At 44.6% G+C, this 25,474-nt stretch overlaps 1 protein-coding gene across 2 annotated transcripts; it reads left to right on the top strand.

Annotated features, from left to right (window-relative positions):
• On the top strand, positions 1-24,188 carry ccdc93 (CCC complex scaffolding subunit CCDC93). Of its 2 annotated transcripts, XM_072444208.1 has the most exons (23): positions 1-123; positions 582-695; positions 1,353-1,447; positions 2,669-2,780; positions 2,872-2,970; positions 3,045-3,101; positions 3,378-3,478; positions 5,048-5,068; positions 5,248-5,284; positions 5,891-5,974; positions 6,380-6,430; positions 6,501-6,587; positions 7,218-7,334; positions 7,412-7,474; positions 7,619-7,692; positions 7,772-7,853; positions 11,485-11,559; positions 11,655-11,726; positions 13,587-13,695; positions 14,729-14,849; positions 16,597-16,681; positions 20,901-21,014; positions 22,578-24,188. In XM_072444208.1, the coding sequence occupies exons 1-23, from the start codon at positions 37-39 to the stop codon at positions 22,632-22,634; spliced, it is 1,914 nt and encodes a 637-aa protein (XP_072300309.1). In that variant the 5' UTR covers positions 1-36; the 3' UTR covers positions 22,635-24,188. The 2 variants fall into 2 exon arrangements, with proteins under 2 accessions (XP_072300309.1, XP_072300310.1); XM_072444209.1 differs by lacking the exon at positions 5,048-5,068.
• The last annotated feature ends 1,286 nt before the right edge of the window (positions 24,189-25,474 follow it).

Here is a 25,474-nt window from a genome sequence, read left to right as displayed (position 1 = left end):
TGTCATGTGACTTGTCATTCACAACACCAGGCCAAGATGGCGGCGGCGTCTTCAGTTTTTCACAGAGTCAGAACAGGCTCCAAAATAGGCGCCCAGTACGACCAGGATGGGAATATTATCCAGGTGCGTCCGTATATGCAATTGTATTATTCAAACGATACACGAAAAGATTAAATATTGTTTTACGCGGACCGTAAATGGCTGTTAAAGAGTGTAACAGTCCGTGCAATCAACAGAGCAAGCTAACTGACAGTAGCTCATATTTGGGCCTTAAAACTCCTACCTGTCATTCTAAATAAAATTGTTTTCTAGTTTTAAGAGCGTTGATACAATCAAGGTTTGTGCAAGGCTAAAATATATAAAAGTAATAGAAACTTGTTCCAAATTGCAGGTAGGTTTGGTAAATTGCATGGAAAAACTACACTAGGAACTAGGAACTGGGCCAGGACAAGAATTCCAACAAGGATTTTTACATTAACAATGAATCTAAAGCGAGACTAAAGCATATCCAAACCATCAACACTCAACACTTTAAATTTGAGAAGTAAAGCACTCTCATATCCAGCTCACTCTTCTGACAGGTGGAGACGCGAGAGGATGAGGAGCAGAGCGTCAAACTGGCTGAGATCCTGGAGTTGCTGTTGGCTGCTGGCTATTTCCGAGCTAGAATTAAAGGGTTGTCACCATTTGATAAGGTATGGAGGAAAAGATACAGCACATTTTCTTGTATTGCTCCATCAACTTCACAAAATATAGTAAATATTATAGAGAATGAAGAAGAACATCAGTGCAGATACAGGGGGAAACAGATTATCACACTTTCAGGTGCCATTAGTACCTTTAATCAGCAGCCTCGTATCGCTTCAATAACAAATGTTATAAAACCTTTCCTACATGTTATTTGTACCCTTGAATTGACTTTACTTGTTTTTGCCTATTTCTTTATCTAAAAATCTGTGTGTTTTATATATTTGACTATGCTAAACTACAAAAGATTCCACCAACCTCGCATATACACATTATTTCTTGATTTTTCCCACAAACCAAGGCCTGATTCACTTCCTGACTTCCTTGTTACTGAAACACACTTTGGTTCAAGCTTCATTTGTAAACACACGCACAGTTTTTGTGACAAATATTGTGATTTCAACTACATTATCTACATCCGAAGCATTAGAGAGAAAATTGAAATATGAACTGATGGGACAATCAGAAAAGCATCCAAGTTCTAGTTAATGTTCAAGTTTATTCGTCATAAAGTACAAGACACCATAAGCAATGCAAAAAGATGTTGTTCGTGGCTCCTGGGGTAGACGTCTTCTGGAGTAAACCCTCTCTCTGATTCTCTACAGGTGGTTGGAGGAATGACCTGGTGCATCACAACATGTAACTTCGATGTTGATGTAGATTTGCTCTTTCAGGAAAACTCAACGATTGGTCAAAAGATGTGAGTGCTCTTATGCGTTTAACAGTTAGAATTAGGCCTTTTTTACTATATCACTTTATCATTCAACATTCAATTCAATTCAGCCTATTTGTGTAAAGCCCAGAATCACAACAGTATTTGCCTTCGCAGGGCTGAACTTCAATATATGATAGATGGAACATTATTTCTTTGTACAGTGCACCTTTTCATTGCACTGTAAGGGAACTTGTCTTATTTTTTGTATTGCCTGAGCATTTAAGCTGTATATGGTTGAATAATTTACATATGGATCACTCTTAGGTACAGTCAGAATTTGCGGACCTCTGTAGGGGAAGCAATCTATTAATTTTAATGTAAAAGAGCTGCTTTATCACTGACTTTTCAACAACTACAAAAGCAAATGCCGACTTTGGGAGTTCGATTTGTGCCATTATACAGATAAGAAGAATAAAGGTGTCCAACCCTCGTTATCCAAGTATGCTTATGATAATGATGATTACAGACAGGGGGGACAACACGTACAATACACATTAATATACAGATAAAATGAACAAGACAGAAGAAGTAGAGAGAAAAAGATGGGGATGTAACAGGGGGTAGAAGAGTAGGCAATGGGGTAGAGGAGGCTAGGGGTAGGGGAGGTCATAGGCTTGGGTGAAGAGGTATGTTTTTAGGCGGGATTTGAATGTTGTGAGTGAGGGAGAGTGGCGGACAGGTTGGGGGAGGGAGTTCCAGAGTCGGGGTGCTGTTCGGGAGAATGCTCTGTCGCCAAAAGTTTTGAGTCGGGATGTTGGTGCAGTCAGGGTGAGAGAGGAGGAGGATCGGAGAGCTCGGGACAACCTCTGTTAAGACTCAAATGCGACTCAACTTGAATCAATTGTGCCTAAAATTTTACAGAAAATGTCTTAAAATAGGAAAAAGTTAATTTCCCATTGCATTTTCACCACCAGACCATGCCCCTTACTACGACTTGTTGCTGAATGTATCTATTAGTTTAACTACTCATGTTTTTTGTTTCATTTGATATTGCCGCTCATGTTTTTCATGGTATGTTCATTTAGAAAAGGGTTAACCGGGATTCTCCTGCTTAAGTGTTATTCTGTCAGTATCTTAAAACAGCGCCAATACTTTAGTTTATCAACATTTTCATTTGTAATACTCCGCCCTTCATAATAGGCCTAGTTAGAAATCAGACTATATTATCTGGTTTGTCCTAAAAGTAGTTTTACTGTGTGATTCCAGAGCTCTCACAGAGAAAATCGTGTCCGTTTTGCCCAAAATGAAGTGTCCGCACCGTCTGGAACCGCATCAAATCCAAGGACTGGACTTTATCCACATTTACCCTGTCATACAAGTGAGACACGTTTTTTAAAATGTCCTCCAGGAGCACGCTTTTAATCCATTTGACGCGAACCTTTTTTTTTGCCTTTCCTTCCTTTCTGCAGTGGCTGGTGAAACGCGCCATAGAAACCCGAGAGGAGATGGGCGACTATGTGAGAGCCTACTCCATTTCGCAGTTCAACAAAACTCACAAACTCCCAGAGGTAAAGAAGGACAAAAAAAAACAATTGTGTAAAATTCTTAAAGAAATATTTATACATTTCCTTGTGGTGTGTAGGACGTAGAGTTTGAGCAGAGAAAAGGCAAAGCAGTAAAGACAGTTCTGGAAGTTTTGGTGAGTATTTATCATTATATTATTATCTGTAACAATATGCAAATCTCAAATACATTATTACCAAGTTATTCATCTTGTGTTATTATGAAAAACTTGTTGTGATATTTGTGATGAGACAACTTGAATATTATCCACTCCTTGAAGGTTGCATGTGAGCGCTAATACTAAAATATTCTACCAAACCACAACAGAACACTTGTAGATGCCATTTTTTTTTCTTTTTTAAACTGCTAAAATACTTCAGATTCAGACTTGAACTACACTTTGACCTTGCAGGATGTGTACAAACCTCAGAGGAAGTACAGGAGGCAAAGAGACGCTTCTGATCTGACCGACGAGGAGTCCAGGGTCTACTCCACTCTGCTGGAGTACGGCAGGTCAGTACAACGGGCACACAGCCTGAGAACTGCATCCAAATATCCCAACATTGTCAAGATCCAGTGGTACGTCAAAAATCCCAGATGCTCACCTCATTCTAACCTTGGTCGTACCCACACAATAGAATATGTCCAGGGAAATAAAGCTTTGTTTGTTGATTCTTGGGCTACTTATTGGTCGACTCTGTACTTTGGCTAGTAAATTGTTATTATACCTACCACTACATAAAGTAAAGCTGCATCAATAATGGATTTAAAGGAGAGCTATAATGCCAAATTACTGTCTTTAAAAGAATGGAAAACAGAACCTCAAAGTTACTCCTCACTTTCTCACATATTATATGCACTTGTCACAAGTTTCAGAGCCTCGAGTGGCATCTTCCGTCACGGTAAAGCTAACAAACGGCGCACTTCCTTGTTTTCAGAGAACAAAACGCTCTATATACTTCGATATAGAACGTACACAGCAGTCTCGTTTTTACCGTAAAGAGCGCTTTTTACAATATGTCTGTACTGGAGCAAAACAAATTGTTCTCAGCTAAAATTGAGGTCAGGCTTTTAATCATGTTATAGTTAAGCTTTTCCCTCATCAGTAACTTGCTCAAAGTTGTATTAAGAGTGATTCATGTATGTTTATATGTATGCTATATTTATGCTATATGTATATACATTATATGATTACCCTATAGAGCCAGATATTAGCTGACAAAAGTATGTTCTCTTTAAATATATTTGTGCTCCAATATAATAAGCCTATACATTTCACTTCGCCTCACCAAAGAAAATATTTGAAACGATACAAATGACTATGTGACATGTAGGCAAAACATGTTTTAATCAGAAAAGCGAAAAGATTGAGGTATTTCATCAAACAATCAGTCTCCAATCAAACAATCAAGAGGCCTAATTTGCATTTGTTAATAGCAGCACTGCCCCCTGAAGCGAGGGAGGTGAATGTGCAAACCCAGAAGCTACACTCTCATGAACCTGACGCCCCAATCCTTCTTTTTGTGCTGCTCATTCCTTGGCACCCCTATCTAAGTGGATGAACATTTTTGTAGAGAGTAAATCGAGAGTGTTGCACATCTGTAGTTGCTGTGACCGCAGTGCTGTGTGGTCGAGCCCTCAACCTTTGTCGAACGTCTCTCCCCACTTTCCCCTCTCTCCCCCATTCACACTACAACTGTCCTGTCTAACAAAGCCTTCAGGTCAATAAAATCCTTTAAATTATTCAAAATCCACTACCACCTGATTCTAAATGATTGATGGTTATTGTAAAGATGTTTTAATGTCTAAAACATATTGACTTTAAAAGAGTTGTGTATGTTTAAAAACACCTTGTAGCATTGGGCTGAAATTGCCTGATTCTACAAAGTCATCATTCAATCAGACGGAAAGCTGAGCCATGAGAATCTCTAAGCACAGAGTGAGAGAAGGCTTCTGAGGGCGGAACATCACACTGCAGACTTTTACTATGGCCTGAAGCACTCTACATGCTTTCCACCAACAATTTGTAAAACCTCATTTTTCTCATCATTTTCATCCCTCCATTGCTTCCATCCCTTGTAGACAGACACATATCGATATCGTGTAAGTAACCCCCTCCTGCGTGTCATTTTTGTGTGGACACATGGCAATGGCATGATGATGGCTGCAAACTGGATTTCTTTGAGGTCAATGTTGCTTTTATGTGGCACGACGTGGCATCATTGTCTGACTACTTTTACCATTGACTAAACTTTAATCATTTATATTTGTACCTGTTTCAGGAGGTATGGATTCAGCAAACAGGCTAAACAAGATAAGGTAAGTTCAAATGCAGTGCGAGGCTCATAATTCAGCTGTCATTTTAATATATAAGATTAACTATTACTACTATGAAATACTGTCATTAGAATTCAAAATACTTAAAAGGCGATTGGAGACAAAAGTAAACCTCTATAACACAAAAAATGGGCAACAAATTAGAATTTCCAGGGTAGAAATTTCAGTTTGCTTTTCTATTACAAAGGATAAACAAAATGCTATGTTCAAGCCTCAACATTTTATTTTAGCTTTATTTCTGATGAAGTATGTAATATTTCTTTACTGTCTCCATACTGCAGCTCTCCAACCCCTTCCGAGTAGCTCCCCTGAGCACCACCTGCACCTTTGTAAATGCACTAATAAACGGTTAATGCTTTATTTTTTAATATAACTGTACCCAATCTAAGACCAGTTGTTGCCATTAAAAAAAAAAAAAAAAAAGATTTCTTGCAACTGCTAAAAGTAGTAACTCGCCATTTAAAATTTTGGAAAAGTAGCTTTTCTAGGAGGAATCCTCTGCTGTGGATAGGAGGACTGTTTTGACGCTCTCATCGTCTCACTGTTTAATGTATTCTAAACCTGGTGGTATCTGGCTGTGTTGCTCAGGTGGACGGTCAGAGGACTGTGCCTGGTGTTTCTCCTTCAGGAGCAGACGTGTCAGAGGAGGAGGACCTACAGGAGGTGGAGGAGGTCAGAGTGCTTTTCTGTTGGTACCTGAGAGACCTGGATTAGTATCTATTTGACCTGGTTTAGTTTAGAACTGAGTTGACCCTGGTTCATGCCTGCTAAGGGTTAGGGTTAATAAATCCCGTTATTATGAAGAATTGTTCCACACATACACAATTTCAAATAGTGTATGTAATTTAAAATAGATTAATTAATGCTCATTGTGTTGGCAGCAATGGCATGTCGACTATGGACAATATTGCAGTTGTTCTAATATTGTCTATAATAGGGCTAATCGTGACTAGTCGAAATATAGAAATTATACTTTGAGAATTAACAAATACATTAGCATCATTAAATATGTATAGGTGTTATGCTTTTATATTATACTTTTTGTTTTTGAATAATGTGGTGATGTGTTTTGTTTAGCTACGGATTAAAACCCTCATGACCAACATGGCTGCCATGGCAACAGAGGAGGTGTGTATCTCTGCACTCCGTCCCTGTCTGAAGGTGGACTCTTTACATGTCATTCTGTTCTCTTTTCCAGGGGAAGCTGACGGCCAGTGCAGTGGGTCAGATAGTAGGACTGCAGTTTGAGGAGATCAAGCAGATTGCGTCAGAGTACAAAGAGAAGGTACAGGAAACTGAAATGAGGGTTCATTTTGTTGACTAATCATACTAATCATTTTGCTAACTCTAGAACACTAAATTCATTGCAGAAAATAAAAACTATGACTAGATCCAAGTTCCAAATGTGAAAGATACACATAACTACCAGTATGCAAAATTAAATAAGATTTGTTTTGACTAAAATTAGCAAAATACGTACGTTTACCCATGTGATAAGAATGTTCTCTCATCAAAAATGTATCTAGCTTCATACAGGCTTGTTTCAATTATCATATTTACAACATTTCCTCTTTTTTACTCACAAAGCACTGGTTTCAAATGACCAGTTTTGTTACATTGTAAGTCGAGCTCTGAGATGTCCTGTGCCGTTTCAAGTCCAAAAATCATCGCCAGACTCGTTCTGAGCGTTTCTGCCCCCAAATTGTGTTTATTACATCTGCTTGCCTGCATTAGCATGTCAGGGAAAAGCTAGGTTTGTTCATCTCCCCTATGTAATTCCACCTGAAACCAGTAGATGAAGCTCTAACTCAATTACGGAGACTAAAACTAAACTAAAATGTTAAAAGTTACCTCTGACTGCAATGGTCCACACACATACTGTATAATGAATTATAATGTTGTTCCTGTCCCACAGCAGAGTGAGCTGTCGTCAGAGGAGCTGTCCGAGCGGTTCGGCCCTTTACAGCAGCAGCGCCGGGCCGTGGCCTCACTACACAAGCAAATCCAACAGAAGAGCAAGACGCTGGAGGAGGTCAGGCCGGACACGTACACACTCAACCACCACTGATTCTGATCTGTGGAGATGTTAAGGAATATGTGTGTTCACAGCTTCAAGTCAAACATGATGAAGTGAAAGCCAGCTGTGAGGAGGCAAAGACCAGACTTACGGAGGTAAAAGCCCAATCTATTTAGAATTGATTAGATATTGTTCACACGCACCCTTAAAACATGCGTGAACGTGTACCCAGCGTTTTTATTCCATTTGATAATCTGTATGTTAATCTGCTTCTGCTAAACCCGTGCTGTGTTCTGCAGGTGGCAGAGGAGTCAGAGCGCCTGGAGAAGGAGCTGCAGACGTTGGAGGAGATGGAGAAGAACGCTGATACTACGTGAGGATGATTCCACTGATGGTACAGGCTTCAGATGAGCAGGAAGAGTCCGATCTAACTGCTGATGTTCTTGTTACAGAGTCCTGGACAAGCTGCGCTCCCTGGTCACTATGAATGAAAGTCTGAAACAGCAGGAGCAGGAGTTCAAGACACACTGCAGGGTGAGGACAACAGAAGCTCTAATACTAAAATAAAGCAGCCGTGTAGGGCCCCGAGGCTTTAATAGAGCCCCCAATCTGGCAACCCGTTTTATGCGAAGTGCAAGCGCAGCGTGCGCCTCTAGTGTAGTAGCGCTGCTGGCGCGGCAGCGCACACAGCGGTAACACATAACGCACAAACTGCATTTATTTGTAATGACAATCTGGCAACCGAGACACCAAACCTGCGCTGATTGGGCAACTTCAATGTGCGCGAGTAGAACGAGAGCAAAACATAAACACAACAGAACGTGGTCCCTGCGTGGTCCTCATGTCCAGAGGAATATATCCCCCCGATGCCGAAAAACGAAATAAGAAACTTCTTGACGATGTAAAGAAACTGCAAACTCAACAACACTCTCCAGGTATTGAACTTCTCTTACAAAGAGACGGTTAATGCTGCTGTTTGAAACAACACGATTCTGTCACGTTAGTTCGCTCAGGCTGGAGGAGACGAGAGCTCTGCCCCGCGCATAATAATATGTCTGAATGAAAGATAATAAGTTTAACATTTACACCAGCCCCGTAGTGTTAGCTGCAGGTGAGGCCGGTGAGGGGCGTCTATGCCCCAGGACACTAGAGGCGGAGATCCGGTCTGGACGAGCGCCGTCTCGTCCAGAACCTCTGACGTGAGACTTTGGAGTGAACAGTGTGCGGCCCCTGTCCCGGGCCCCTGTCCCGGGCCCCTGTGCAGCCTCAGTCAGAGATGAGCGGGTTTGAGTTTGCGTCCCTCTCTCTCACATCACCATGTGTGAGATAAATCGTGACTCGTGATGTCTGTTTTACTTTGACTTCTTAAAGTGCAATGAGAGGAACGTAAAGGTTTATGCACGTAAGGTCCATCAGCCAATCACATCGCAGCATTGTTTCATGCAGGAGTCCAGTGTGTGATGTTCTGATCAGAACAAACATTTATATTGTAATTAACTTTTAATAGAGCAATAAAACATTTCAATTTATTTAAAAAGCATCATTAGACTATTTGTTATAAATTATAATAAACTGATAGTGAAAAATAACCAGACATATTATGATTACGTCTGTTATAGAATAATACTATATATTTTTATATTTTTATACAAAAGTGGCAAAGCTGCAGAAACGCAGTCGCTTCACAATAGCTAGGTTTGGACCATCACTTCTCGTTCTGTTCATTCTCTGGGAATAACATGTTTGCACTGTTTTATCAGTGTTAATTGTTAATCAAGCAATGCTTATGCCATTTGTTTAATTTAATATAACTTGTTTTGTCACTTTGGCAAGAAGGAACAGTTGGGAGCTGTAAAAGATAAATTAGTAAGGATAACTATTGCTTTTACATTTTCAGTTAAAATGAATCAATTTGACCATAATTATTTTTCATAGCCAATATTGTATTGAGTAATTAAGTACACTAATGTATTAATAACTGGCTTTAGTCATTTTCTCCTGGCACAGTTTCATCACATCATCATTTTATAGCATTACAACCTCAACATTTTACTCTTACTTTAGCCGGCTGGGCCACATTAAAATGCAGCAGAAAACCCAAAAAATGTCTGAAAATCTCTGGTGGAGGGCCCCCAGACCCCCCCTGTTCATTAATTTAAACTAATGTGCTAATGTGGCTGTCGACCCTTAACGCCCACAAATACGCCCGAAAACATATCTGGGATGTGTGTTATTTGTACAGGGAGTAGAGGTGATGTCAGCGGAATACCAAGTTGCATTGTGGGATTTAAGTTATCAATATTTGAGCTTGTGAGGTGTTGAGAATAAACTAACTGGCAAACGGATGCCCTGGAGTTTTGGTGCGCTTTAGCGTTGAAGAAAGTTCCCATATGCGAATTGTTAACTGACAATGGCAATAAAACTGATTCTGATGACGTGGTGAGGGGCCCCCAAAAATGTTTTCGCTTAGGGCCCCCTGAAGGCTTGGGCCGGCCCTGATCAAAATCTGTAGTGGTAAAAGAGGTGCATCAGAGGACTTGACTCGGACTTGTCAGCTTCTAAGGACTTGGACTATTAGAGTGCAAAAGGGAATGGAATGGAATTGTTCTGTAATATGTGACACACAGTATTGATGATCTCAGTGTGGCGATACTGAGATGTAAATCCATACATTTTACTGTTATGGTAGAAAAGGTATCGAAGAAGTGGGAAAAAAAGGAATCTGAAGACGTTTAAAGATAACAGTTCTGAGGCGGGGGCTGACGGAGAACGATTGATATTTTATTTTCACGTATCATTTATTTATACAGGCAAAACTCAAAAAGCTCTCTTTCTCATGGGCACTCAGTTAAAAACAAAATACAGACAAAATCCTCACATCCAATGATTGCCATCTGACTATAGAGTATAACTGACAGTGAGTTCTGTCTCCTTCTGTCATGAACCTTAGAGCTGAATGATAAACTGAGTTCAGAGGTTCTAAGACCGTTGCTGTAGAATAGCATCTACTATTAGCAATAGCATCTCCCTTTTCCCAAAGAGGTTTTGTAGTTTTTCCTGGCCGAGAAGGAGAGTCTAAGGACCGGGTACTTTGGGACATTGCTAAATTCCTATGAACATTGTTTTATCTGTTTTCATTGTCGCTCTTCGGGGGAACTGCTGTTGTGATTTTGGGTGCTACAAAAATGAATTGAATTGAATTAAAAGAATGCATAAATATAATGCAATATACTGCAATCTAACCCAAACCAGGACTCACACTGGACTGGACCAGGTCTAAACAGCCACATGAGGAGAGGTTAAATCCAAACATTTCCTGGTTTAAAATGTAATTTAAGATGCCCCACTTGTATATCAAATATATAATTTGGTTATGAATGTAATTGTAGCTTCATTTAGACTACGGTAGTTGAAATGGTTGCCCTCGACCAGCTCTGTGCTCTTGAAGGAGGACAGAAGGACATTAACTCTGGAATTAGTGAAGATTATGTTAATTCATTAATTTCCTACCACTTGTTCCAGTTCGAGTTTGCGGGTGACTGGGGTCTATCCCAGTGACTTTGGGCCTCAGATATTAGAAATAGTTTTTACTCACTTGTAGAGTTGGTCTGTAGTGTTCTCATCCATTTCTCCACAAATTCATGGCGCCCAGTCCACGAATCATCTCTATTAATCCAGTTTGAAGTATTGTTTGAAGAAAATTAAAGGGAGAAACGGTTGTGTACAGTGTTTCATACAGATTGGTGGTGAAGCTGCTGCAGATTAGCTCTCTCTCCAGTTTTCTGTGCAAAACATTTCTCTGATTCACATTTAAAGATAGTATTGACTTTCAAAACTAAATTGATTGTTGAACATTTGTCTCCGCAGTCTTTGCTTGGTGGATCATAATATTTAAAGCTTATATGATTGTCCTCATGTAGTTTACACGTTTTGCCTCATGTTAAAAATAATTGAAGAGTCTAAATCATGTAGTGCCTGCCAGCTGTTAGGGCAGTATGTCTTCAAAGTATTTAAATATTTTGTCCACCTGAGCGTGACTTGGACTCAGTGCTGCACATATACTGTACGACATATTCAGCTATTCATTACAGGTTTTATTATTCATGTTTTTTAACGTACTTTCACAAAATCCTTGTTTAGTCTGTGTTACACTGTATTTGTGCAGGAGGAGATGACCCGTCTGCAGGAGGACATAGAGAAGTTAAAAACAGAATCTGGCCTGGATAATGAAGAAGAGAAGGTGCAGACTTCTTCCTGACATTTGTTCTAAACCATATTATTGTTGTTGTATTGTTTCACATTATTGTGTGATTTTATTGTTTATTTTTTCTCCAGGAGAGGAACCAGCTGATAGACCAACAATACACTGCTGAAAGAGAGAAGCTGCAGAAGATCCGTCTGCTCATGGTAACCCAATCTCCTAAGAGTCAGAGTTAGATTAGATAGAAGAAGGCTGCTCACATAAGGCTTTTGTCACTGGTTTGTTTTGTCCTGTGTCAGTGAGAACACGTCTCTGACACAACATGGACTCTGCTTATGGTTCATTTTACATACATGATGTGCCCAGGGTTTCAAACGTACTGTTCATGTGTGAATCACTACGGCTCTGCGAGAGAGAACTTGGTCCATTTAGGAACAGTGCAAGAAATATTTAACTTTAAGTCAGGCTTGAACCTCCTTTGTAGGACTGTCTTGGTTGACACGTCTCTGTAACATCGTGTGGCGGTCGGGGACATTGCCTCTGGACTGGCAGACCGGGGTGGTGGTCCCTCTGTTCAAGAAGGGGGACCAGAGGATGTGTTCCAACTACAGAGGGATCACACTCCTCAGCCTCCCGGGTAAGGTCTATTCCAGGAGAACTGGAGAGGAGAATCCGACCGATAGTCGAACCTCGGAATCAGGAGGAGCAGAGTGGTTTTCGTCCCGGTCGTGGAACACTGGACCAGCTCTATACCCTCCATCGGGTGCTCGAGGGTTCATGGGAGTTTGCCCAACCAGTCCACATGTGCTTTGTGGATCTGGAGAAGGCTTGAGACCGTGTCCCTCGGGGTGTCCTTTGGGGGGTGCTCCGGGGTCTGGGGCCCTTTGTCCGGCTCAAAAAATCTATATTGCATTGTTGTAAAATTGTATAACTGTAAGAAAAAAAACAAAGTAATTCAGCAGTATATGTACAAAATGCCAACAGATACTGCAAAAACTGCTGCTGTACTGTGAAGTGAATTAAGCAATTCATAGAGTTAAGGTGCAAAGTGGTTAGCCTTTAACTTGTTTCTGTAATCATTACTGTCACCTTATTCCGCCCCGCCCACTTTTGGCTCTTTTTGCCATGGATCTGTTGGTTTGACTGAAGAGCGAGGGAAAAGTCTAGCCGCTAAAACATGCTATAAAGTAGACAGATTTGTGTAAAATATCCAATGTTCATGTGACCAACAAGTCCACAATGCACTGATTCCCTGGACCTGAAAACTGCTTTATAGTCAGTGTAGAACTTATTTTTTTCTGGAGGTTGCAGCCCTGTGTTCACTAATACGACTGGAAGGTGCGCGAGCCAACTTCCGGAGTAAGGAGTAAATCTGACACTGATATTCTCAGGAAGTAGTGTTACGTTTTAAAGCGGAATCACTCTCAACTTACAAAATAGACTATTTTTGTGCAAGGACCTCCTTTTTTTTCTGACTTCTTAAACATTCATTGAACAAAATGTGTTGACAACAAGGTGTTGTAATTAATACCTGTATCTAAACAACAGCCAAAGCATGTCTAATTTACATGTTTGGTTGTTAGGTAAAAGTTTTGGAATTTGACAACAGTAAATGTTTCCTTAAAGATGTCACAATATATATTATAGTTATAGTTATGATTATTGTGAGAAGAAACATCAGAATTGTGTTATTATTCACAATTGTTGGCACTTTGACCAAACAGCCGCGAAATCCTTAATTTATTTTTATTCACAAGTCTAACTTTATGAAATCTAACTTTCTGAATGAAAAAGTAATGATATGACACAAACAACCAGATAAAAAAGTACTTAACATGTATTTAGACTTTTTGGAGAAAAGATTGTACTGAAGTTACTCACTGTTGCTTTTTATTTTGTTTTCATGATTATTTTCTGACCTGAATAATCACTGTAATCGATTATGAGAATAATCGTGACAAATTGTCAGACTGGGGAAAAGTAGGCAAGGTTTTTAGTAGAACTACGTGAAGAGAGCGGTCTAATCCGTCGTATGAACTTTAAAGTCCACTGCCTTGTGTGTCCAGGCGCGCAGGAACAGAGAGATCGCCATCCTCCAGAGGAAGATCGACGAAGTGCCCAGTCGAGCTGAACTCACCCAGTACCAGAAGAGGTTCATCGAGCTCTACAGCCAAGGTGAGACCTTGGCACGCACCAAACGCAGGAACTAATCACAGCTGCAAATGTCACATGCTAAAAATATATTTACATCGAAATACAGTATTTTAACACTGCAAGATAATGCCATGCCATGAATGTCACCAGTACAAAAGTAACCCTAACATTCTACAAACGTTAAATGTCAGTGTTGAGGTTCAAGAGTCACTTCAATGAATGGACGATAAAATGAACCACTAAATTGCAGAAAGGTCCAGTTTTTGTATATTTTTACGATGTTGCAATTATACGTGATATACATCCTTATCTTTGATTACACAATAATAAATATTTACATTAATAAATTAACAATTTGGTTATATTTAGGCAGAGCCCTCATCATAAACGTTGAATTCCATCCATTTTTTTCTGGCGGGTCACAGAGGCATCAGTCTGAGCAGAGACTTCCATACTTCCCTCACCTCAGACACTTCCTCCAGCTCCTCCGGGGGATCCCGAGGTGTTCCTCGGCCAGCTGAGAGACATAGTCCCTCCAGCGTGTCCTGGGTCTTCCCCGGGCCTCCTCCCAGTGGGACATGAGGAGTACAGGAGGCATTTGAAACAGATGCAGCGGCTCTACTCCGAGCTCCTCCCATGTGACTGACCTTCTCGCCCCATCCCTTTATTTTTTTATTTTTTAGACCTCTTGTACAAGCAATCTCATCCTTTCGCTCATTGTCCAGCTCATGACCATAGGTGAGGGCAGGAATGTAGATTGGCCACTAAATCGGGAGCTTTGGCTTTCGACTCAGCTCCTTCTTCACCACAACAGCCCGATGCAGTAACTGCATCACTGCAGCCGCTGCACCCATCCAACTGTCAATCTCAAGGATAATATTCAGTTTTGTTACTGAGCCCTTGAAATATATTTTATAACATTAATAATGTTAGAAAGTTGAGAGAATACTACTACTATTAGAATGATAATAGCAGTTGTGTCCACAGCATTTTGAAGATTTTTCTTTCAAATGTTTTGTTCCTCCATAATACCTAAGATCTTGCATGTTTTCAGTGTCTGCCACTCACAAGGAGACCAAGCAGTTCTTCACTCTGTACAACACACTGGACGATAAGAAGCTGTACCTGGAGAAGGAGGCCAATCTGCTCAACTCCATCCACGACAACTTCCAGCAGTGAGTATCTGAACACAGCAAGATGAAACTGAACTTACTCTGAACACAGCACTCTAGAGCCAAAGATGAAACTGAACATACTCTGATCACAGCACTCTAGAGCCAAAGATCAAACTGAACATACTCTGAACACAGCACTCAAGAGCCAAAGATGAAACTGAACATACTCTGAACACAGCACTCTAGAGCCAAAGATGAAACTGAACATACTCTGATCACAGCACTCTAGAGCCAAAGATCAAACTGAACTTACTCTGAACACAGCACTCTAGAGCCAAAGATCAAACTGAACATACTCTGATCACAGCACTCTAGAGCCAAAGATCAAACTGAACATACTCTGATCACAGCACTCTAGAGCCAAAGATCAAACTGAACTTACTCTGAACACAGCACTCTAGAGCCAAAGATGAAACTGAACATACTCTGATCACAGCACTCTAGAGCCAAAGATCAAACTGAACTTACTCTGAACACAGCACTCTAGAGCCAAAGATGAAACTGAACATACTCTGATCACAGCACTCTAGAGCCAAAGATCAAACTGAACATACTCTGAACACAGCACTCAAGAGCCAAAGATGAAACTGAACATACTCTGAACACAGCACTCTAGAGCCAAAGATGAAACTGAACATACTCTGATCACAGCACTCTAGAGCCAAAGATCAAACTGAACATACTCTGAACACAGCACTCAAGAGCCAAAGATGAAACTGAACATACTCTGAACACAGCACTCTAGAGCCAAAGATCAAACTGAACAAACATCAGGGAGTTGTATGAATAGAAGAGAGTGGCTCCCTATATCCGTCTAAATTACCCCAACAGTTTAAAAACTTTGCAAACAAAATCCCACTTAGTTCTGTAATTTAGTGACATAAAAAAGTGAATTATACCGTTGGAAAAAATACTGCTTACTATAGATATTATGTGACTTTTATTCCACAAATTGTATGAGGGGAAAAAAATATTATAAAATGTTCTATGGAAAACACTGAACTAAGACTACTGTGCCCCCTGTGGAGGTTAAGCAGTATTGGGCAGAGCGGTGTCAGTGGTGAGTAGTGACATTTTCTCCTGTAAGAGCTCAAAGCCCATCGGAAACGTGAAGGAGCTGCTACAATATAATAACAAATATAAAAGTGTCCAACTGCTAATTATTTAGTTTGTACCTGTACCGGTAAACAGCAACCGGTTGAAAAACAGATAATAACGCTGCAGCTACACTCACATTTGTCACTGACAACATTGTCTGTTTGTGTACACTGATGTATGAACAGGGAAATCCCTTTCTGCTTATGGTTCATTTTACATACATGATGTGCCCAGGGTTTCAAACGTACTGTTCATGTGTGAATCACTACGGCTCTGCGGGAGAGAACTTGGTCCATTTAGGAGCAGTGCAAGAAATCTTTTACTTTAAGTCAGGCTTGAATCTCCTTTAGGGCTCCCTCACATTGCATTTAGGAATGGGCCGTATATCAAGTTGAAGTCACTGAGGTTGTTGGCGGACTCCTCGGTGGCTCCGGGAGTGGATGAGATCCGCTCTGAGTACCTAAAGTCTCTGGATGTTGTAGGACTGTCTTGGTTGACACGTCTCTGTAACATCGTGTGGCGGTCGGGGACAGTGCTTCTGGACTGGCAGACCGGGGTGGTGGTCCCTCTGTTCAAGAAGGGGGACCAGAGGGTGTGTTCCAACTACAGATCACCGTTTTATTTTAAATTATGTTTCAATTCTTTTCAGAGCGATGTCGTCAGCCGGAGCAAAGGAGCAGTTCCTCCGACAGATGGAGCAGATCGTGGAGGGGATCAAACAGAGCAGGATAAAGGTGCATGTTTGTGTGAGCTTGAGTTACTGTGTGGGTGCATGCGGTGCATGTGCGTGTGGTGCGGTGCGTGTGGTGCGGTGCGTGTGGTGTGTGCGGTGCGTGTGGTGTGGTGCGTGCGGTGCGTGTGGTGCGTATGCGTGCGGTGCGTGTGGTGCGGTGCGTGTGGTGCGGTGCGTGTGGTGTGTGCGGTGCGTGTGGTGTGGTGCGTGCGGTGCGTGTGGTGCGTATGCGTGCGGTGCGTGTGGTGCGGTGCGTGTGGTGCGTGTGGTGGTGCATGTGCGCGTGGTGGTGCGTGTGGTGTGTGTGCGGGTGCGTGTGCTGCGTGTGGTGCGTGTGGTGCGTTTGCGTGTGGTGCGTTTGCGTGTGGTGCGTTTGCGTGTGGTGCGTTTGCGTGTGGTGCGTTTGCGTGTGGTGCGTTTGCGTGTGGTGCGGTGCGTGTGGTGCGGTCCGTGTGGTCCGTGTGGTCCGTGTGGTGCGTGTGGTGCGGTGCGTGTGGTGCGTGCGGTGCGTGCGGTGCGTGCGGTGCGTGCGGTGCGTGTGGTGCGTGCGGTGCGTGTGGTGTGGTGCGTGTGGTGCGTATGCATGTGGTGCGATGCGTGTGCTGCGTGTGGTGCGTGTGGTGCGTTTGCGTGTGGTGCGTTTGCGTGTGGTGCGGTGCGTGTGGTGCGGTCCGTGTGGTGCGTGTGGTGCGGTGTGTGTGTGGTGCGGTGCGTGCGGTGCGTGCGGTGCGTGCGGTGCGTGCGGTGCGTGCGGTGCGTGCGGTGCGTGTGGTGCGTATGCGTGTGGTGCGATGCGTGTGCTGCGTGTGCTGCGTGTGCAGCGTGTCCGTGTGGTCCGTGTGGTGCGTTGCGTGCGGTGCGTGCGATGCGTGCGGTGCGTGTGGTGCGTGTGCGTGTGGTGCGTTTGCGTGTGGTGCGGTGCGTGCGGTTGGTGCGTGTGGTGTGGTGCTTGTCCGTGTGGTGCGTGTCCGTGTGGTGCGTGTCCGTGTGGTGCGTGTGCGTGTGGTGCGTTTGCGTGTGGTGCGGTGACTGCGGTGCGTGCGGTGCGTGTGGTGTGGTGCGGTCCGTGTGGTGCGTGTGGTGCGGTGTGTGCGGTGCGTGTGGTGCGTATGCGTGTGGTGCGTGCGGTTGGTGCGTGTGGTGTGGTGCTTGTCCGTGTGGTGCGTGTGGTGCGTGTGCGTGTGGTGCGTTTGCGTGTGGTGCGGTGACTGCGGTGCGTGCGGTGCGTGTGGTGTGGTGCGGTCCGTGTGGTGTGTGCGGTGCGTGTGGTGCCTGTGGTGCCTGTGGTGCGGTGTGGTGCATGTGCGTGTGGTGCGGTTGGTGTGGTGCATGTGCGTGCGGTGCGTGCGGTGCCGGTGCGTGTGGTGCGTGTGCGTGAGCGTGACTATGATCGAGACTGACAATCTAGCGTGTGTGTGGTGCATGTGGGTGTGGTGTATGTGAGTGTGCATGTTTGTGTGAGCTTGAGTTACTGTGTGTGTGCATGCGGTGCGTGTGGTGCGGTGCGTGTGGTGCGGTGCGTGTGGTGCGGTGCGTGTGGTGCGGTGCGTGTGGTGCGGTGCGTGTGCGTGTGGTGGTGCATGTGCGTGTGGTTCGGTTGGTGTGGTGCATGTGCGTGTGGTGCGTCCGGTGCGTGTGGTGCGTGTGGTGCATGTCCGTGTGGTGCGTTTGCGTGTGGTGCGTGTCCGTGTGGTGCGTGTCCGTGTGGTGCGTGTCCGTGTGGTGCGTGTCCGTGTGGTGCGTGTCCGTGTGGTGCGTGTCCGTGTGGTGCGTGTCCGTGTGGTGCGTGTCCGTGTGGTGCGGTGCGTGCGGTGCGTGTGGTGCGTGTGGTGCGTGCAGTGCGTGTGGTGTGGCGCGTGTGGTGCGTATGCGTGCGGTGCGTATGCGTGCGGTGCGTATGCGTGCGGTGCGTATGCGTGCGGTGCGTGTGGTGCGGTGCGTGTGGTGCCTGTGGTGCCTGTGGTGCGGTTGGTGAGGTGCATGTGCGTGTGGTGCGGTGCGTGTTGTGCGTGTTGTGCGTGTTGTGCGTGTGCGTGAGCGTGACTATGATCGAGACTGACAATCTAGCGTGTGTGTGGTGCATGTGGGTGTGGTGTATGTGAGTGTGCATGTTTGTGTGAGCTTGAGTTACTGTGTGTGTGCGTGCGGTGCATGTGCGTGGGGTGTGGTGCGTGTGGTGTGGTGCGTGTGGTGCGGTGCGTGTGGTGCGGTGCGTGTGGTGCGGTGCGTGTGGTGCGTGTGGTGCGTGTGCGTGTGGTGTGGTGCCTGTGGTGCATGTGCGTGCGGTGCCGGTGCGTGTGGTGCGTCTGGTGCGTGTGGTGCGTTTGCGTGTGGTGCGTGTGGTGCGTTTGCGTGTGGTGCGTCTGGTGCGTGTGCGTGTGGTGCGTGTGGTGCGTTTGCGTGTGGTGCGTCTGGTGCGTGTGCGTGTGGTGCATGTCCGTGTGGTGCGTGTCCGTGTGGTGCGTGTCCGTGTGGTGCGGTGCGTGTGGTGCGTGCAGTGCGTGTGGTGTGGCGCGTGTGGTGCGGTGCGTGTGGTGCGTATGCGTGCGGTGCGTATGCGTGTGGTGCGTGTGGTGCGGTGCGTGTGGTGCCTGTGGTGCCTGTGGTGCGGTTGGTGTGGTGCATGTGCGTGTGGTGCGGTGCGTGTTGTGCGTGTGCGTGAGCGTGACTATGATCGAGACTGACAATCTAGCGTGTGTGTGGTGCATGTGGGTGTGGTGTATGTGAGTGTGCATGTTTGTGTGAGCTTGAGTTACTGTGTGTGTGCGTGCGGTGCATGTGCGTGGGGTGTGGTGCGTGTGGTGTGGTGCGGTGCGTGTGGTGCGGTGCGTGTGGTGCGGTGCGTGTGGTGCGTGTGCGTGTGGTGTGGTGCCTGTGGTGCATGTGCGTGCGGTGCCGGTGCGTGTGGTGCGTTTGCGTGTGGTGCGTCTGGTGCGTGTGCGTGTGGTGCGTGTCCGTGTGGTGCGTGTCCGTGTGGTGCGTGTCCGTGTGGTGCGTGTCCGTGTGGTGCGGTGTGTGTGGTGCCTGTGGTGCCCGTGGTGCGGTTTGGTGCGGTTGGTGTGGTGCGGTGTGTGTGGTGCCTGTGGTGCCTGTGGTGCCTGTGGTGCGGTTGGTGTGGTGCATGTGCGTGCGGTGCCGGTGCGTGTGGTGCGTCTGGTGCGTGTGGTGCGTTTGCGTGTGGTGCGTGTGGTGCGTTTGCGTGTGGTGCGTCTGGTGCGTGTGCGTGTGGTGCGTGTGGTGCGTTTGCGTGTGGTGCGTCTGGTGCGTGTGCGTGTGGTGCATGTCCGTGTGGTGCGTGTCCGTGTGGTGCGTGTCCGTGTGGTGCGGTGCGTGTGGTGCGTGCAGTGCGTGTGGTGTGGCGCGTGTGGTGCGGTGCGTGTGGTGCGTATGCGTGCGGTGCGTATGCGTGTGGTGCGTGTGGTGCGGTGCGTGTGGTGCCTGTGGTGCCTGTGGTGCGGTTGGTGTGGTGCATGTGCGTGTGGTGCGGTGCGTGTTGTGCGTGTGCGTGAGCGTGACTATGATCGAGACTGACAATCTAGCGTGTGTGTGGTGCATGTGGGTGTGGTGTATGTGAGTGTGCATGTTTGTGTGAGCTTGAGTTACTGTGTGTGTGCGTGCGGTGCATGTGCGTGGGGTGTGGTGCGTGTGGTGTGGTGCGTGTGGTGCGGTGCGTGTGGTGCGGTACGTGTGGTGCGTGTGCGTGTGGTGTGGTGCCTGTGGTGCATGTGCGTGCGGTGCCGGTGCGTGTGGTGCGTTTGCGTGTGGTGCGTCTGGTGCGTGTGCGTGTGGTGCGTCTGGTGCGTGTGGTGCGTTTGCGTGTGGTGCGTCTGGTGCGTGTGCGTGTGGTGCGTGTCCGTGTGGTGCGTGTCCGTGTGGTGCGTGTCCGTGTGGTGCGTGTCCGTGTGGTGCGGTGTGTGTGGTGCCTGTGGTGCCCGTGGTGCGGTTTGGTGCGGTTGGTGTGGTGCGGTGTGTGTGGTGCCTGTGGTGCCTGTGGTGCCTGTGGTGCGGTTGGTGTGGTGCATGTGCGTGTGGTGCGTGCGGTGCGTGTGGTGCGTCTGGTGCGTGTGGTGCGTGAGCGTGACTATGATCGAGACTGACAATCTAGCGTGTGTGTGTGTGTGCGTGTGTGTGTGTGCGTGTGTGTGTGTGCGTGTGTGTGTGTGCGTGTGTGTGTGTGACCGTGATCGAGGCTGACAATCTAACATGTGTGTGGTGTTTAGATGGAGAAGAAGAAGCAGGAGAACAAGATGAGAAGAGACCAGCTGAATGATGAGTACCTGGAGCTGCTGGACAAACAGCGCCTTTACTTCAAGACCGTTAAGGACTTTAAAGAGGTGATACATATTTTCACACGTTAGGGGCACATAACCATGACATAACTTCTTTTGGAAGACGTCCAGAAGAAAATCTGACGCTGTTGCTAACTATTCCTATTTATTATTCGAGGCAAAGTCAATGTTCCTCTCTGAAACATTTGAAATAAGCCAGATACATGCTGATCGAACATCACACCACAGGAGGATACAGGAGGAGCATACAGGAGCATACAGGAGGAGCATACAGGAGGAGCATACAGGAGGAGCATACAGGAGGAGCATACAGGAGGAGCATACTGGAGGAGCATACAGGAGCACACAGGAGCACACAGGAGGAGCACACAGGAGGAGCACACAGGAGGAGCATACAGGAGGATACAGGAGCACACAGGAGGAGGATACAGGAGCACACAGGAGGAGCACACAGGAGGAGCACACAGGAGGAGCACACAGGAGGAGCATACAGGAGGATACAGGAGGAGGATACAGGAGCACACAGGAGCATACAAGAGGAGGATACAGGAGCATACAGGAGCATACAGGAGGAGGATACAGGAGCACACAGGAGCATACAGGAGGAGGATACAGGAGCACACAGGAGCATACAGGAGGAGGATACAGGAGCACACAGGAGCATACAGGAGGAGCACACAGGAGCATACAGGAGGAGCACACAGGAGCACAGGAGGAGCACACAGGAGCACAGGAGGAGCACACAGGAGCACAGGAGGAGCACACAGGAGCACAGTAATCCACAACGTAATCCATGTGCTCAAAGCAGGAAGTCAGGAACATAACAAACACTTTCACAAAACCACAATCGACCGTTTTTTGGCAACAAAATGAAAAGCTGTTGATCGTTTGGGCTGCGGCGCTGGTACCAGTACTGACCCACCCCCAGTACTGACCCACCCCCAGTACTGACCCACCCCCAGTACTGACCCACCACCAGTACTGACCCACCCCCAGTACTGACCCACCACCAGTACTGACCCACCCCCAGTACTGACCCACCACCAGTACTGACCCACCCCCAGTACTGACCCACCCCCAGTACTGACCCACCCCCAGTACTGACCCACCCCCAGTACTGACCCACCACTAGTACATGACACTATTCTGCCTCACATTCTTCATTCATGGAAGGCAAGAACGTGCAGAAAGAGGAGATGGAGCCCCTGGAACACTGAGGATGAAGGTGTGTGATTGCTTTCCTCAGGGCTCCAGAAGTCTGGTGCTGTGTAGCATTTACAGTAGTTCATGTTCTATTGCGAATAGAACATGAGCAAAACACAAATGAATGTTCCTTTCAATGGGGATTTCCCGATATAAATGACCTGATATTCGGGTTGGAAAAGAAATAGCCCTGGGGTCATTTTCGAGTTAAAAAACAAATAGAATATGAAAAGGAAACGGATTAGGAGCTAGTTGCTTTATGAGGTAGGACAATAAAAGTTTGATAGTCCAGTTTTAGTGGGACACAGAGTTTGAATGGAGAGAAACATTCAGCAAAATGGGGAGTCAAGAGTCTAGTTTCCTCTAACAGTGTTGTTGAATGTATTCTGTGTGCTGTGTCCCCAGGAGTGCCGTAAGAACGAGATGCTGCTGTCCAAGCTCCAGAGTAAAGGTGCCTCCTGACGCCGCTCTCACTCGCACACGCTGAAGAATGTACCGTCTACTTGAACATTCCTGCCCACACTATAGCAACCGTGCCAAATCTCCCAGAGAGCGGCCTTAGAACCACAGCCCGACTAGAACACGTCACCACATTGTCTTCTACACAGAAGTCTGGTACTGCTTCAGTTACATGTCCTTTCAAACCGCACAGCCAAACATACAGGAACGGATCAGGAGCAGCAAACTACTGAAGTCAAAGTATCACACGGAGAAGCCTGCTTAAGTAAAAGTATTGAATTACCTCTGTAGTAATGTACTTTTAAAGGAAAAAAAGTATATGAATTATAACACTTTAATAGATCTCAATCCATCTAAAAAAAAATAATTGTGACTCATTTTGTGATGAATTGATTACCAAATGTTAATAGTTTATTGATATATTTTTGCTTGCTCATACGTAGTCGATACATTAACTCAAACTAAAAATATCCCCTCAGTCATTTCAGGTGGGCTCAGACCATCTTCAGTGGAGAAAGTCAAAGTAACTGCTCTCAAATGTAGAAAAGGAAAAGTAAAACCACTGTAAAATGTTCTGTACTTTGTTACTCACTGTTAACACATGATAAAAACTGTAAACGGCTAAATATGTTTAATATGATCTTACTCTGTGTAAACGCTGCTCACCTGTAGTTTAGACCTTGACACGCAGCTCAGATTTACGGCTTCTCTCAAACTTTAATGCTCGCGGATGTGTCTTAAATCTGCTGAATCATTATTTTAAAATAGGGCTGCTTAATAATGGAACGTTTGATTGATTGATGGACTATTTGAACAACAAACTCGGTTAGCTTTCACCCACACACGTGCTAACCGAATGAAACGAATCACTGTGAATAATTACGAGGCTAAGAGTCCTTCAGAGGGATATCTTTGGGATATCTTTGGAAGTTAAATAGTTTGTTTTTTCCACATTTTTTATGGTGGTAAAAATCAGGTACGCCTTTTTAATAAAGCAATACCAGCTGGACTTTCTCTGGGTAGAATTCAATAAGAAATTCTGGTCAGGACAATAGAACACAATTGTATTCAACTTTTGTTTTTTCCCACTGGGTTGTATAGATCTGATAAAATGTGAAAAACTGCTTTATGATTTGCACAATGAAGCACACTGTTAAGGTTTGATTAGGAATTATATTGTTTACCATTCACAACTCTGCAGGAATCCCATACAACCCACTGAGGAAAAAATCCACTCTCACTAACTAAATATTAATATTTTTTGGGTTTTGCACTTTATAATTTTTGTAGTATTTTATAATGAATGTGTCTTATTATTACAAATCATACCCATGAATGTTACATTTATCCACATAATTAAGCACTGCAGAAACAACAAAATACTTTGGTTTGGAAAATGACTCTCATACATTTCATAATCACTGAAATTTTAAAATCATGAACAGCATTTTAAGCCACTCAAGGGCGCTTAGGCCGTCTCTCTTCCCAGAACTGTTCAAATACAGAAAGTATATTTTAAAATGTTATTACTGAAAAATAAAACTCTGAATTATTGACGTCTGTGCCTGTATTTTAATTGTGCTTTAGTTTTATTGACATATTGCTATAAGTATTAAAAATCTGAAAATAAGTAGTATTTTCACAAAAATCAAGATTCAACTTTTCCTGGACAGTTTTAGAGGGATCTTGAGCTTGATCAGGATTAGAAAGACAAAATGGAAACATAATGAAAGTTACAGAAAAATTACAGTCGTGTCGTGTCTAAAGAGTTTTTTATTATGATTATTGTGGTATTGAAATTGGTATATTATTGAGGTTAATTGCAAGTATCGAAAGCAAATTCTAATTTTTAGTACCACACTATCCTCTACCCCCAGAAGGATGAGGAAATGAGGCACCGCCTGACTAAGTAATGTGTGATTTTCAATAGATACATTATTTGAAGTTCTAAAAGGTACAAGAACAATACAGATAATGCAGACTATGTGTCCTTTAAACTTTATCCTAATAATGGCTGTATTTGATCATCTTATCTGCCGTTGCACATGTGTTCAGGTGTGTTTGTCCCTCCAGGGCCCGAGCACGTCACTGACAGTAGTCCACAGTAAGTCCAGTCAGAGATGATAAAAGGCAGACAGAATGGTGTGTTCAAATGCACCAGGACAAACTGCTTGCTCAGCGCTCCAGATGACAAATACTTGAGCAAATTCCTAATGTCAATTTCTTTTGTAGGATCTCAGTATGTAATAACTAGTTGTCTGGGTACGAAAAATCTTCCCTATTTAAGACAGGCTAGCATCGTCATGGGTGATACCAGTATGTTTTGTGCTGTATTCAGATGTTTCCTCCACTCCAACTTGAAATGATCAAAAGTGAATATATGTGCAGAAAACCTACAATTAAAAATGATCAGTACTACTCACTTCTCTACAACATACATGATTATATTTAAAGGTACACTGTGACATGTATCTGGTAGGGGTCAGCTACCTGCTTGTCTCCATGGAGATGTTATTGCTTTACTGGAAATGTTTCACAGCATGGCATTAAAATGATCCATTTATGTATCATTTACAAATGTTTTTAATGCTCATTAGCCTGGGTTTTTAAGCGTGCTCACCGCTCCACAGATCTGACTTGTAACTTGTGGTGCCACCAGCTTGTATTCATGGAGATATTTAATGCCATTCTGGTGGGTTATTCCAGGCTCTTCCAGTCAAGTTGGTGACGGACCCTCCGTCAGAAATAGTCCACAGGCTCTTTAAGATAAAAAAAAACGTTTTTCCAAGTTTGACCATTTTGGTCAAGTTTATAATTGTACATTGTCAAAGTGTTGGAAATCA

Source organism: Eucyclogobius newberryi, unplaced genomic scaffold (assembly GCF_026437365.1).
Source record: "Eucyclogobius newberryi isolate DKJ021-1_F unplaced genomic scaffold, fEucNew1.0.hap1 SCAF_14, whole genome shotgun sequence".
NCBI lineage: Eukaryota > Metazoa > Chordata > Actinopteri > Gobiiformes > Gobiidae > Eucyclogobius > Eucyclogobius newberryi.
This window is presented reverse-complemented; position numbering and strand designations above follow the sequence as displayed.